The following is an 11,623-nucleotide window of genomic DNA, read 5'->3' on the forward strand; positions in this document are numbered from 1 at the left end:
GCTCTGGCTTTCCTCCTTCCGCCCTCCATTGCTTTCTCCGGTGCAATGGCATCCGGCCTGACGAGGCTGCTGCTGCTGCGAGGTCCCCGTTGCGTCCTGGCAACGGCTGGCCCCATTCTCTCTCCGCCGGTTCGGGGAGTGAAGAAGGGATTCCGCGCCGCTTTCCGATTCCAGAAGGAGTTAGAGCGGTGGCGCCTGCTCCGGTGCCCTCCGCCGCCGGTGCGCCGGTAGGAGCCACCGGGGGAAGAGGCTAGTGGTGGCGGTCGTGGAGCCGGGGCGCGCTCCCCAGCGGCTTCGGCCGGGTGGCGGGTAGAGCTGCTCATCGCTCGTTTGCTCCTGGCTTGACCCTAGTTGTGCGATAGAGACACCCACGGGTCGTGGACGCGTTGTGGAGGCAAAGGGAATGCATTTCTACTGAGGAGTTGGGCGCGTGGCTGCCCCCGACGCTCTTGGAACTCCCATTTGGAGTCCTGTAGACCGAGACTTGTGAGAAATAAGGCCAGCTGGAGGGTAACCTTTACCCGGGCTTGGCTATTTTAGCCCCTGCTTTGTATTGCTGCCTCAGAATTCTTTGGGTACGGACAAGAGAAAGGAAAGCACAAAACAGTATTGCGATATAGGGCAATAAAAAAAGTACACAATCACAAGTCCACTGTTCAGAGGAAAGGGAAAACAGTTTGGCTTTAGGTTTAGATAATTAATCTTGTTCTGCTAGTGGAAAGTCTGGTAGGAAGACCCTCAGATCTTTATATAACTCCAGAAAAGATCCCCCTATACATGAGGTTTTGCATCTTTTTCATAATGTTTCTTTGACATGTAGTCGTGGCCGTACAAATAGATGCACCTCACTCTTTGATGGCTCCGTTTGATGGGTGTTTGAGTTACTGTTGGTGTTACAGCTGATGTAACACCGAATAGCTTTGAAGTTATTGCCCCTGTGAAAATTTAGTATGAAAATTGATAGCTACTTTAATATTGCCCTCCGCCCCAAAAAAGCCGATCTAGTTTATATACCTGGTGGGAACATACGTGTTCGTAGTCCTGTATTTTTCAACACAGAATATTAAGGTTTTTCCTAAAAACAATAAAAAATAGTATTCTTTCTTAATCTACATTTGGTTATAGTGAAGTTAGCCATTTTAGGCTTTTATAGTTGTTAGAAACTTTATATATTATATAGATTATATATATCTTAATGACTTACAACCCAGATCTTTATGCTTTGCAGTCTTTTTACTTGAGAGTTTTATTTTTGGTTTATTGTCTTTAGTTTTAAAAAGACCTTTCAGTCATTCTTGAGAATGATTGTTAAGTTTTAACCTACTTACAATATTGATACTAGATTTTATTGCTAATTTTCAATGAATGCTTTCAAATCTTAAAACAATAAAATACAAGATAAATATAATTTACTTAGTGTTTATGACTTGAACATATGAAATTATAATTTGTATTTCATGTGTAAGTATAAACCATAGTTCCGTGGTTATAACAGTGGTAGTAGAACCTAAAAGTGAGGATAAGGTCTTAGTCTCTGTTGATGGACTGCTTTGATGTGGCAGTTGACTCAGAGGGACAATTAATCCAGCAAAGGACCACAAATAATCATCTGACATAAGTTTTAATTTTTAGAAAATCAGATTCTGGAATTAAAATGAAGCTCAATCTTTTAAAATTTTCCTTATAAGATTAAATAAAATTGCATCACAATGAGAAATGCTTGCATCACAGCAACATCTTGTTCTCTTTACTATCTCTTACTGTCTTCTGTTTTACATTTTCAGTTCGGAGAAGCCCAACTGGGATTACCATGCTGAAATACAAGCATTTGGCCCTCGGTTACAGGAAACTTTTTCATTAGATCTTCTCAAAACTGCATTTGTTAATAGCTGCTATATTAAGAGCGAGGAGGCCAAACGCCAAAAACTTGGAATAGAGAAGGAAGCTGTTTTTCTGAACCTCAAAGATAATCAAGAACTATCTGAACAAGGGACATCTTTTTCACAGACATGTCTCACGCAATTTTTTGAGGACGCATTCCCAGACTTGCCCACTGAAGGCATTAAAAGTCTGGTTGACTATCTCACCGGTGAGGAAGTTGTGTGTCATGTGGCTAGAAACTTGGCAGTGGAACAGTTGACATTGAGTGCGGACTTCCCTGTCCCCCCAGCTGTGTTACGGCAGACTTTCTTTGCAGTGATTGGAGCCCTGCTACAGAGCAGCGGACCCGAGAGGACTGCACTCTTCATCAGGGTAGGTGATTGTTAGTCGCACATGCTGGAACATGCTTGAGATAGAAAGAAAAATTTCTTTTTGTACTTTACTTCTTTGTGCTATGACCTTGGCAGATTGCATGTGAATTTTTCTCCTGATCCAAACTGCTGCTGCTGCTAAGTCGCTTCAGTCGTGTCCGACTCGGTGCGACCCTATAGACGGCAGCCCACCAGGCTCTGCCATCCCTAGGATTCTCCAGGCAAGAATACTGGAGTAGGTTGCCATTTCCTTCTCCAGTGCATGAAAGGGAAAAGTGAAAGTGGAGTCGCTCAGTTGTGTCCAACTCTTAGCGACCCCATGGACTGTAGCCCACCAGGCTCCTCCGTCCATGGGATTTTCCAGGCAAGAGTGCTGGAGTGGGGTGCCATTGCCTTCTCCGGATCCAAACTGAGAAAGACCTAAAGCTTTTTATCAGTTCAGTTCAGTAGCTCAGTTGTGTCTGACTCTTTGCGACTCCATGGACTGCAGCACCCCAGGCCTCCCTATCCATCACCAACTCCCGGAGCTTACTCAAACTCATGTCCATTGAGTTGGTGATGTCATCTGGCCATCTCATCCTCTGTCGTTCCCTTCTCCTCCTGCCTTCAATCTTTCCCAGCATCAGGGTCTTCCAATGAGTCAGTTCTTCGCATCAGGTGGCCAAAGTATTGGAGTCTCAGCTTCAGCATTCAGTCCTTCGAATGAATATTCAGGATTGATTTCCTTTAGGGTGGACTGGTTGAATCTCCTTGCAGTCCAAGGGACCTTCGAGAGTCTTCTCCAACACCACAGTTCAAAAACATCAATTCTTCCGTGCTCAGCTTTCTTTATAGTACAACTCTCACATCCATACATGACTACTGGAAAAACCATAGACTTGACTAGACGGACATTTGTTGGCAAAGTAATGTCTCTGCTTTTTAATATGCTGTCTAGGTTGGTCATAACTTTTCTTCCAAGGAGCAAGCATCTTTTAATTTCAAGGCTGCAGTCACCATCTGCAGTGATTTTGGAGCCCCCAAAAATAGTCTGTCACTATTTCCACTGTTTCCCCATCTATTTGCCATGACGTGATAGGACCAGATGCCATGATCCTAGCTTTCTGAATGTTGAACCTCAGGCCAACTTTTTCATTCTCCTCTTTCACTTTCATCAAGAGGCTCTTTAGTTCCTCTTGGCTTTCTGGCATTAGGATAGTGTCATCTGCATATCTGAGGTTATTGATATTTCTCTCTGCAATCTTGATTCCAGCTTGTGCTTCATCCAGCCCAGCATTTCACATGATGTACTCTGCATGTAAATTAAATAAGCAGGGTGACAATATACAGCCTTGACGTACTCCTTTTCCTATTTGGAACCAGTCTGTTGTTCCATGTCCAGTTTTAACTGTTGCTTCCTGACTTGTGTACAGGTTTCTCAAGAGGCAGGTAAGGTGGTCTGGTATTCCCATCTCTTTCAGAATTTCCCACGGTTTATTGTGATCCACACAGTCAAAGGCTTTGGCATAGTCAATAAAGCAGAAATAGATGTTTTTCTGAAACTCTCTTGCTTTTTCAGTGATCCATTGGATGTTGGCAATTTGATCTCTGGTTCCTCTGCCTTTTCTAAAACCAGCTTGAACATCTGGAAGTTTATAGTTCACATATTGCTGAAGCCTGGTTTGGAGAATTTTGAGCATTACTTTACTAGCATTACTTTACTAGATGCTTTTCTGAAACTCTCTTGCTTTTTCAGTGATCCAGTGGATGTTGGCAATTTCATCTCTGGTTCCTCTGTCTTTTCTAAAAAAAGCTTTTTATGATAGTATCTTAATTTTTCCAGTTGTCTCTTATTATTGAGGACAACGTCAGAGGTGAATTAAATATTAAATTTAATGTTCACCTAATGGCAGGACTGCAAGCAGTGTTTTTAGCTTTACATCCTAAGGTACAAGTGTAGTGCCTGCACAGTAGACGGTCAGGTGTTTAGTGAGTCCAAAGGACACGGCTGGAGGGCCTAGTATGGCTTGGGAGCTCCTTGCTTAAGTACCAGCTGCTGTTCTGCTCTTCTGAGTGATACAGTCTTGGATTTCTGATCCCTATTATGGGCTTTGCTGGTGACTCAGATGGTCAAGAATCCCCCTGCAATGCAGGAGACCCAGGTTCGATCCCTAGATCAGCATGGCTACCGACTCCAGTATTCTTGGCTGGAAAATCCCATGGACAGAGGAGCCTGGCGGGATACAGTCCATGGGGTTGCAAGGAGTCAGACACAACTGGCGAGTAACACTTTCATTATGTACACCTAATTCCTTGTTAGCCAGTAGCTTGCCTAATTAAAATACTTAAGTAATTGGTATGATTTAACTCCACTGTCCTTTTAGAAGTTGTCAATTGGGAGAAGTTATATACTTTGCTTTTGGATGAAAACATGAGTTTTTGGTCTTTCTTAAATAATGGATAGTCCAGGGAATCACTTGAAGTCACAAAAAGAGTTTTGATTCAGGCCTTTGAAATCAGGTGTTTTAAACCAGTATCCCTTACTGTTGGAATGTATGTATTTAGTTTTGACACTAAGTTGATGTGATCATTTTGATCAAGAAGGACTCGCATTAACCAGCACTCAGACTTCATTCATAGGTAAGGTCTCCCTTTCAACTTCCCAGCCAGGACTTATCTGTCTGTCTGTCTTATGGAAGCAGGTATGTTAACTGACACCTCTGGAGATGGAGCTGAGGGAAATAGAAGGAAAGGAAAGCAGAAGTTGTTTACTTGACTTGATGGCTCAAAGCTGGTTTAGTGCTTTCTGAGTCTGCTCACTGTTTAAAACAGACACTAGTGAGCATTTTGTTCCCAGCTGGAACCTTACAAACGTGTACTTTCATGTGGGTGTTGGCTGTCAGCTTCTAGTTTTCTGGATAGGGTTCCTTTCAAAATGACATCCCTGCTATGAATTCCACCTCAGGTCTTAAGGATTTTTATACCCCTGACATCAGGTGCGGACTTCGGCCCCATTACTGCAGGTAACTTCTGCCAGACTGTTGACTTAAGCAGGAGTGTGTGTTGACTGCCAGTTGACTGCACATCCATTGCCTCATATTCAGAGGCCAGGGGACCCTTTGAAGCCCTCTAGGCCTGAGGTGAAAAGGAAAGCCTTGCCTGCCCCCTCTTTCCCCTGTAATTGAATATTTTTTTCTAAAGAAATTCTAACAAAATCCTCCCTTGATTTCCATTCTCTCCCAATCACTATAGCTTATGTAGAGTCTTAGAACTGTCTAAACAGTTTTTGGTCACCATTTTGAAATTTTCACAGGGTAGTCATGAGACCATTTTGGAAATACTTGTTTACCGTATTTTAGTGCCTCTGGTGACAGTTCCAATTATACATCTTCATAGAGATAGATAATTCAAATATCTTATTTCTCAGTCAAGAGCTGTGACTTCTCCCGTAGTAGAACTAACTGTTGGTGGTATAGTGGTGAGCACAGGCACTCTCCATAGTAGAACTGACTGGTTTGAATGGTCTTATTTCATTTATTTGCTCACCTAATATTTATTGTTTCCTGTATGCCAGGCACTGTGCCAAGCACTGGATCCAGAGTTTAATAGGATTCAGTCTTTGCTCACAGCTCATAGGCAGAGAGAGTAGAATGTGGACAGTGCCCTCACGTATTGTAAGGTGTAGCGGGAGCTCAGAGGAGGCAACTACTCATTCCAGCAGGGTTAGGGAAGTTTTACAGAAGTGACATTTAGCCCCAAGAAGGTCCTTCCAGGAAGAAACCTTGAGGAGCATATTCCCTTTGCTGTACCACATAACCTTGTACTTTATTTATTTTATATTGAGTTGCCCCAAAAAGTTTCCTTAGGTTCTCCTGTCACATCTTATGAAAAAACCCAAATGAACTTTTTTGGTCAACCCAATACATAGTAGCTCATACCTCTTAATTGCGTTAAATTTTAAAATTTCTGTTAAAAGTGAACTTTGAATTATGGTCCTTATTTTCTTTTTACTAATTTAAATGTATAAATTATGTTTTTATATGCAGGACTTCTTAATTACTCAAATGACGGGAAAAGAACTCTTTGAGATTTGGAAGATAATAAATCCCATGGGGCTACTGGTACAAGAACTGAAGAAAAGGAATATTTCAGTTCCTGAATCTAGACTCACTAGGCAGTCTGGAAGCACCACAGCTTTGCCTGTGTATTTTGTTGGCTTATACTGGTTAGTAAAATTTTAATATTCATAATACTGATCAGAAGTCTTAAAAACCGACTTTTCACAATTCTTTAATAAACCTTGAATTGCATTAAAAGATTTTTTGAAAACCTCATTCCGTTGGTGATCTAGTCACTACTTCCTTTCCTGCTGGTCATCCTTAGGGGAAGGTAGATAATCTGTGGTTTGCTAATAGTAGCTTTTGTTAACCAACCGTTCACTATAGAAATCTCATGGAGAATCCTGGTAATCTAAATATTTCTTTAGAAAAAATTTGACTTGTAATAGAGATTTAACCCCAGTCCACACTTGTAATAGCTTCAGTTGAGCCTAGAACTGAAAAAGAAACTGAACACTGTCCATCAAAATAAGTCAGCCCATGCTGAGAACTTTTAGGTTTCTTAGTAACAGTTGACCTGCCTCAGGTTGATTGCAGGTGGATAGAAGTGTTAAGTGTAAACTGTGAATATTTATGATGACTTTTAAAATTTAGGTAAATATTTTTCTGATTTTATATGATGTAGGACTTCGTAGGTATAAAAGCAGTAGAAGATATTGCAAAGGAGAAAACTGATGGTGTTGTAAGATGTTTGATCTTTAGTTTTAATTGAAGTGCAAAGCAAAATGAGATGCTCTTGCTTATCAGATTGGCAAGCCTTAAACGCATCCTTCATCAGCAGTTCATATACTGCTGGTAGAAAGAAAAGAAAAGGCACAATATTTCTGATAGTGTTGGTGAATATTGCTGCCAAAATTAGACCAGGGAAAACTGATCTGTGTGCTTTGTTTTATGATGCACCATGTAATTTCAGGCCGTTGTTGGGTTTTTTTCCTAGTGATAAAGAGCTAGTTGCCGAAGGCCCCGGGGAGACAGTACTGGTTGCAGAAGAAGAAGCTGCCCGAGTGGCTCTGAGGAAACTCTACGGGTTTGCTGAGAATCGCCGGCCCTGGGATTACTCCAGGCCCGAGGAGCCTGTGAGAGCGGGAAAGGCCACCGCCGCCAGCTAGCCAGCCAGAGACACAGCCTGAAACCTGTGAGCAAAACAGCGAGACGGACGAACGTCAAAAGATGATCCAAGCTGGACATTTTTTAAATCGTGAAGAAATAAGTCTTATTCCTCATACTGAGTTCCTAAAATTGAACAAGTGTTTATCAGGTCACTTCTTTTATTTTCTTTTTAGTCAGTTTTGTTCTATCAGAAATCTTTTGATCTTTTGGTATTTTCCTGATAAATTTTAACTCAAATTCTTGATCTTATTATTGTATTTAACTTGTACAGTTAGGTGTATTTTATTCCCTTCTGACTTTGAGGTATCATAATTTGAATGTATACTTTACATGAAGTTTGCTGTAATGCCAATTAAAAGAAGTTATTCTTCATGTATTTCATTGTAGCTTAACTTGATATACCCAGATTAGTGAACTCTGCCTCTCTAGTGCTGCTGCTGCTGCTGAGTCGCTTCAGTCATGTCCGACTCTGTGCGACCCCATAGACGGCAGCCCACCAGGTTCCCCCATCCCTGGGATTCTCCAGGCAAGAACACTGGAGTGGGTTGCCATTTCCTTCTCCAGTGCATGAAAGTGAAAAGTGAAAGTGAAGTCGCTCAGTCGTGTCCGACTCTTCGAGACCCCATGGACTGCAGCCCATCAGGCTCCTCCGTCCATGGGATTTTCCAGGCAAGAGTACTGGAGTGGGCTGCCATTGCCTTCTCCCCTCTCTGGTACAGTTTTAGCTAAAATAGTCATAACTTATAACCTTTAGAAATGTAAGGTGCTGATTATAACAGGCTTTACAATAACTTAGGTGACGACTACCCAGCCTGTGGTCCGTGGGAAGAGAAGCCAAGGTTTAAAATTCTGTGTGCAGGTTGATTTCATAGCTACTTAATTTCTATAAAATGAATGGCAGGGATGTACATTTTATGCTTTTAAAATAAAAATCAAAAGCAGATTAAAATGTAGAAGCTAATGGAAAAATAAAGTATGCATTTATTTATCAATTTAGTATTCCATAATCATAGCGACCATGTCCCAAGCAGGGCTCTTAAATATCTTACTGTAACACATTTAATTCAGTAGAAGACACATCTTAAAAGTGTGCTTTCTGGTTCTTTAATCCTTTATGTTCAGTTCAGTAATCCTCCTACTGCAAATTCCCTTTATTTCGTTTCAAGTTTTTGGCAACAGTAATAATTTTCAGTTTCAGTCTGCCAGCAGTCACTCCCCAGAAGTTAACAAGAAAAGTGGGAGTTGAGAATAGAAAAGAAGTAAAATGTTTAACCTCATGCAAAGAGTTGACTCATTGGAAAAGACCCTAATGCTGGGAAGGATTGGGGGCAGGAGAAGGGGACAACAGAGGATGAGATGGCTGGATGGCATCACCAGCTCAGTGGACGTGGGTTTGGGTAAACTCCGGGAGTTGGTGATGGACAGGGAGGCCTGGCGTGCTGCGATTCATGGGGTCACAAAGAGTCGGACACAAGTGAGCGACTGAACTGAACTGAAAACGTTTGAACTGGTAACACTTTTTGCCATGAAATCTTTTTGTAAAGGAAGATGAATCTTTGAAACTCCTAACCAGTCTCGGGCAAACAGTTTCAAAGTGGACTTAATATCATCTAGGAGGACTTACTGAAGAAGGAAACAGCAACCCACTCCAGTATTCTTGCCTGGGAAATCCCATGGATGAAGGAGCCCAGTGGACTTTAGGGGTTGCAAAGGGTTGGATATGACTTGGCAACTAAATAAGATGAAAAAAGAGGACTTACACCTGTGACAGCTAACGCAGAGACTGCTTTTGAAGGGGAGTTTGAGAATTACCTAGTTGGCTGGATTGGTTAGCTTAAGTGTAAACTCTTTCACCTTTGAGAGTAACTCCAACTCCTAATAATTACGCACAGGGATAGAGGACCAAACCCAGTAGTAAAATGCTACCCTTACACATATCATCTACAAGTAGACACATCAAGCATCTCATTGACAACATAGGAGGAAAGAGATACTATATAAAAAGTTTCTGGGAAGCAAAAGATGGTATGTGTCCTCCAACCACTTCTCATCCAGCATGTGCTAGAACAATGTTCTAATTTTATTTTAGTTGAATATTTTTTTCCAAAAGTCTTTGGAGAACTCAGTTGCAAACTGAGTAATCCTTTCCTCCTCTGTAAGTTCTACTGATATATTTCTCCTGCTCAGGGCAGTTTGCAGGACCGTAATCTACAAGTTTGGAGGGGAATTATCTTCTCCGTTAGGTTTTTCAAGCTTCTAATCCTTGAATGATTTTAGGGTTACACGTGGAACAAGTCTAGCTCTCTAGTTCATAAAAACTGCTTTGTAGTGTAGCATTAGTTGCTCAGTCGTGTCCGACTCTTTGCGACCCTGTGGACTGTAGCCTGCCAGGCTGCTCTGTCCATGGAATTCTCCAGGCAAGAATACTGGGAGTGGGTAGCCAATCGCTTCTTCAGGGGATCTTCGACCCAGGGATTGAACCTGGGCCTCCTTCATTGCAGGCAGATTCTTTACCACCTGAAACACCAGAGAAGCCAGTACCTTTAAAAAGCACCAATTAAAATAACATGAATGTAGAAGACAATTTATACACTCTTGCACTTCCACGTGAAATAGCTTGAAACTTGGGACCAACTTGAATGACTACTTAATTTGCTATATGAGAGTAAGCATTACAGAAGTTTAATGTGTGGGCAAGAGGACCATGTGGGTATGAGGGTGTTGTCTAAAGGACTGTACCCAAGAACATTCTGGAGAAGGAAATGGCAACCCACTCCAGTGGTCTTGCCTGGAGAATCCCAGGGACGGGGGAGCCTGGTGGGCTGCTGTCTATGGGGTTGCACAGAGTCGGACACGACTGAAGCGACTTAGCAGCAACAGCAGCAAGAGCATTCAGTAACCATTCTAGGACCCCTTTTTGACTGAGGTCTAGTCCACGCTGAGAAGACAGTCATTATGACCGTGGGAAGTTGGTGGGATATGAAAGCCCTGACTCAACCTTGGTACCGGAGAAAGATGTTGAAGTCATTTACTTTGAAATTCTGACACTCCCTCCAGTTTCCTCAGCCCCCAAAATGTCCCTTATCCAAAAGTGTAATATTGATGTCTATAGACTCAATTATATAAGCCTTATTCTTTTTTAGTGTAGTTCATATGTTATTATATGCATATATAAAATAGGGCATATTATTCTCAAAAGTGTTTTATGTGGTTTTAAGGAAGTGGAATATTAGTAAAACCTATCCCTGCAACTAGACATTACAGTAAGTGAAGTAAGTCAGAAAAAAATACCATATGGTATAACTAAATGTGGAATCCAAAATATGGCACAAATGAACGTAATTATGAAACAGAAACAAACTCACAGATAGAGAGAACAAACCTGTGGTTGCCAGTGGGGATGGGAGAGGAATGGACTGGAACTTCTATATTACATATAGAATCGATAAACAGGGTCCTACTGTTGGGAACTATACTCAATATTCTGGGATAAACCATAATAGAAAAGACTATTAAGAAAGGAATGTATGTATATGTATAACCGAGTCACTTTACTGTACAACAGAAATTAACACAACATTGTAAATCAACTACACTTTAATTTAAAAAAAGCAAAAAAAACTCCCCCCAAACTATTATCCTAGTTAGGAATGAAACAGGCTATTTTTTTAGTGTTCAGCATGTTAGGGATTTTGGCCACAAGAGGGTGCTCTAACCCTACGTCTCAGTGAAGTATTTGCATGCGAAGTAACATTAGGGGGAACACTCTTTTCTCCCCAAACAGGAAAGATTGATTACATAGAATTGTAGTGAAATATGACTTTTCTAGACCTCTTACAGCTCTCTTCTGCGAGCTCGCCTTTTCTCCCCTCAGGATGTAAGGTTAAGAATTTCATGTATGAGCAATTCACTTCTGACGAATGTGCCAATGTTTGGAGCTCTTTTTATCTTGACTAGAAAGAGTGAAAATGTAAGGGTTGTCATAGATAATACGTTGAAAAGACCTTTTTTTTTTCCTTTCTTTTTTTGGCCCTTTCTTGTTATTCTTTCCTCCTCTTTTCTATGATGGAAGAAAATGCACTGCAGAGGCAAGGGACACTGTCCATCTTGACAATAATAAAACCAGATGTGGCCATGCTTCTCATGGGGTGGGGGAAGGGTGGG

The 11,623-nt window shown here is 41.5% G+C and overlaps 1 protein-coding gene across 1 annotated transcript; it reads left to right on the top strand.

The window, feature by feature from the left end:
- The first annotated feature begins 30 nt into the window (after window positions 1-30).
- On the top strand, window positions 31-7,835 carry MRPL44 (mitochondrial ribosomal protein L44). The gene is made up of 4 exons (XM_081579642.1): window positions 31-227; window positions 1,785-2,253; window positions 6,278-6,456; window positions 7,287-7,835. The coding sequence occupies exons 1-4, from the start codon at window positions 46-48 to the stop codon at window positions 7,456-7,458; spliced, it is 1,002 nt and encodes a 333-aa protein (XP_081435768.1). The 5' UTR covers window positions 31-45; the 3' UTR covers window positions 7,459-7,835.
- The last annotated feature ends 3,788 nt before the right edge of the window (window positions 7,836-11,623 follow it).

This window comes from Giraffa tippelskirchi, chromosome 3, assembly GCF_054371585.1.
Source record: "Giraffa tippelskirchi isolate mGirTip1 chromosome 3, T2T-mGirTip1v1.2.pri, whole genome shotgun sequence".
In the NCBI taxonomy this organism is placed as follows: domain Eukaryota; kingdom Metazoa; phylum Chordata; class Mammalia; order Artiodactyla; family Giraffidae; genus Giraffa; species Giraffa tippelskirchi.

Bases quoted from the DNA above. Each gene is read 5' to 3' on its own strand.
- MRPL44 (XM_081579642.1), top strand. From the start codon at position 46: ATGGCATCCGGCCTGACGAGGCTGCTGCTGCTGCGAGGTCCCCGTTGC. The intron at 2,254-6,277 runs GTAGGTGATTGT...TTTTATATGCAG, and splicing joins GGACTGCACTCTTCATCAGG to GACTTCTTAATTACTCAAAT. The intron at 6,457-7,286 runs GTTAGTAAAATT...TTTTTTTCCTAG, and splicing joins TATTTTGTTGGCTTATACTG to TGATAAAGAGCTAGTTGCCG.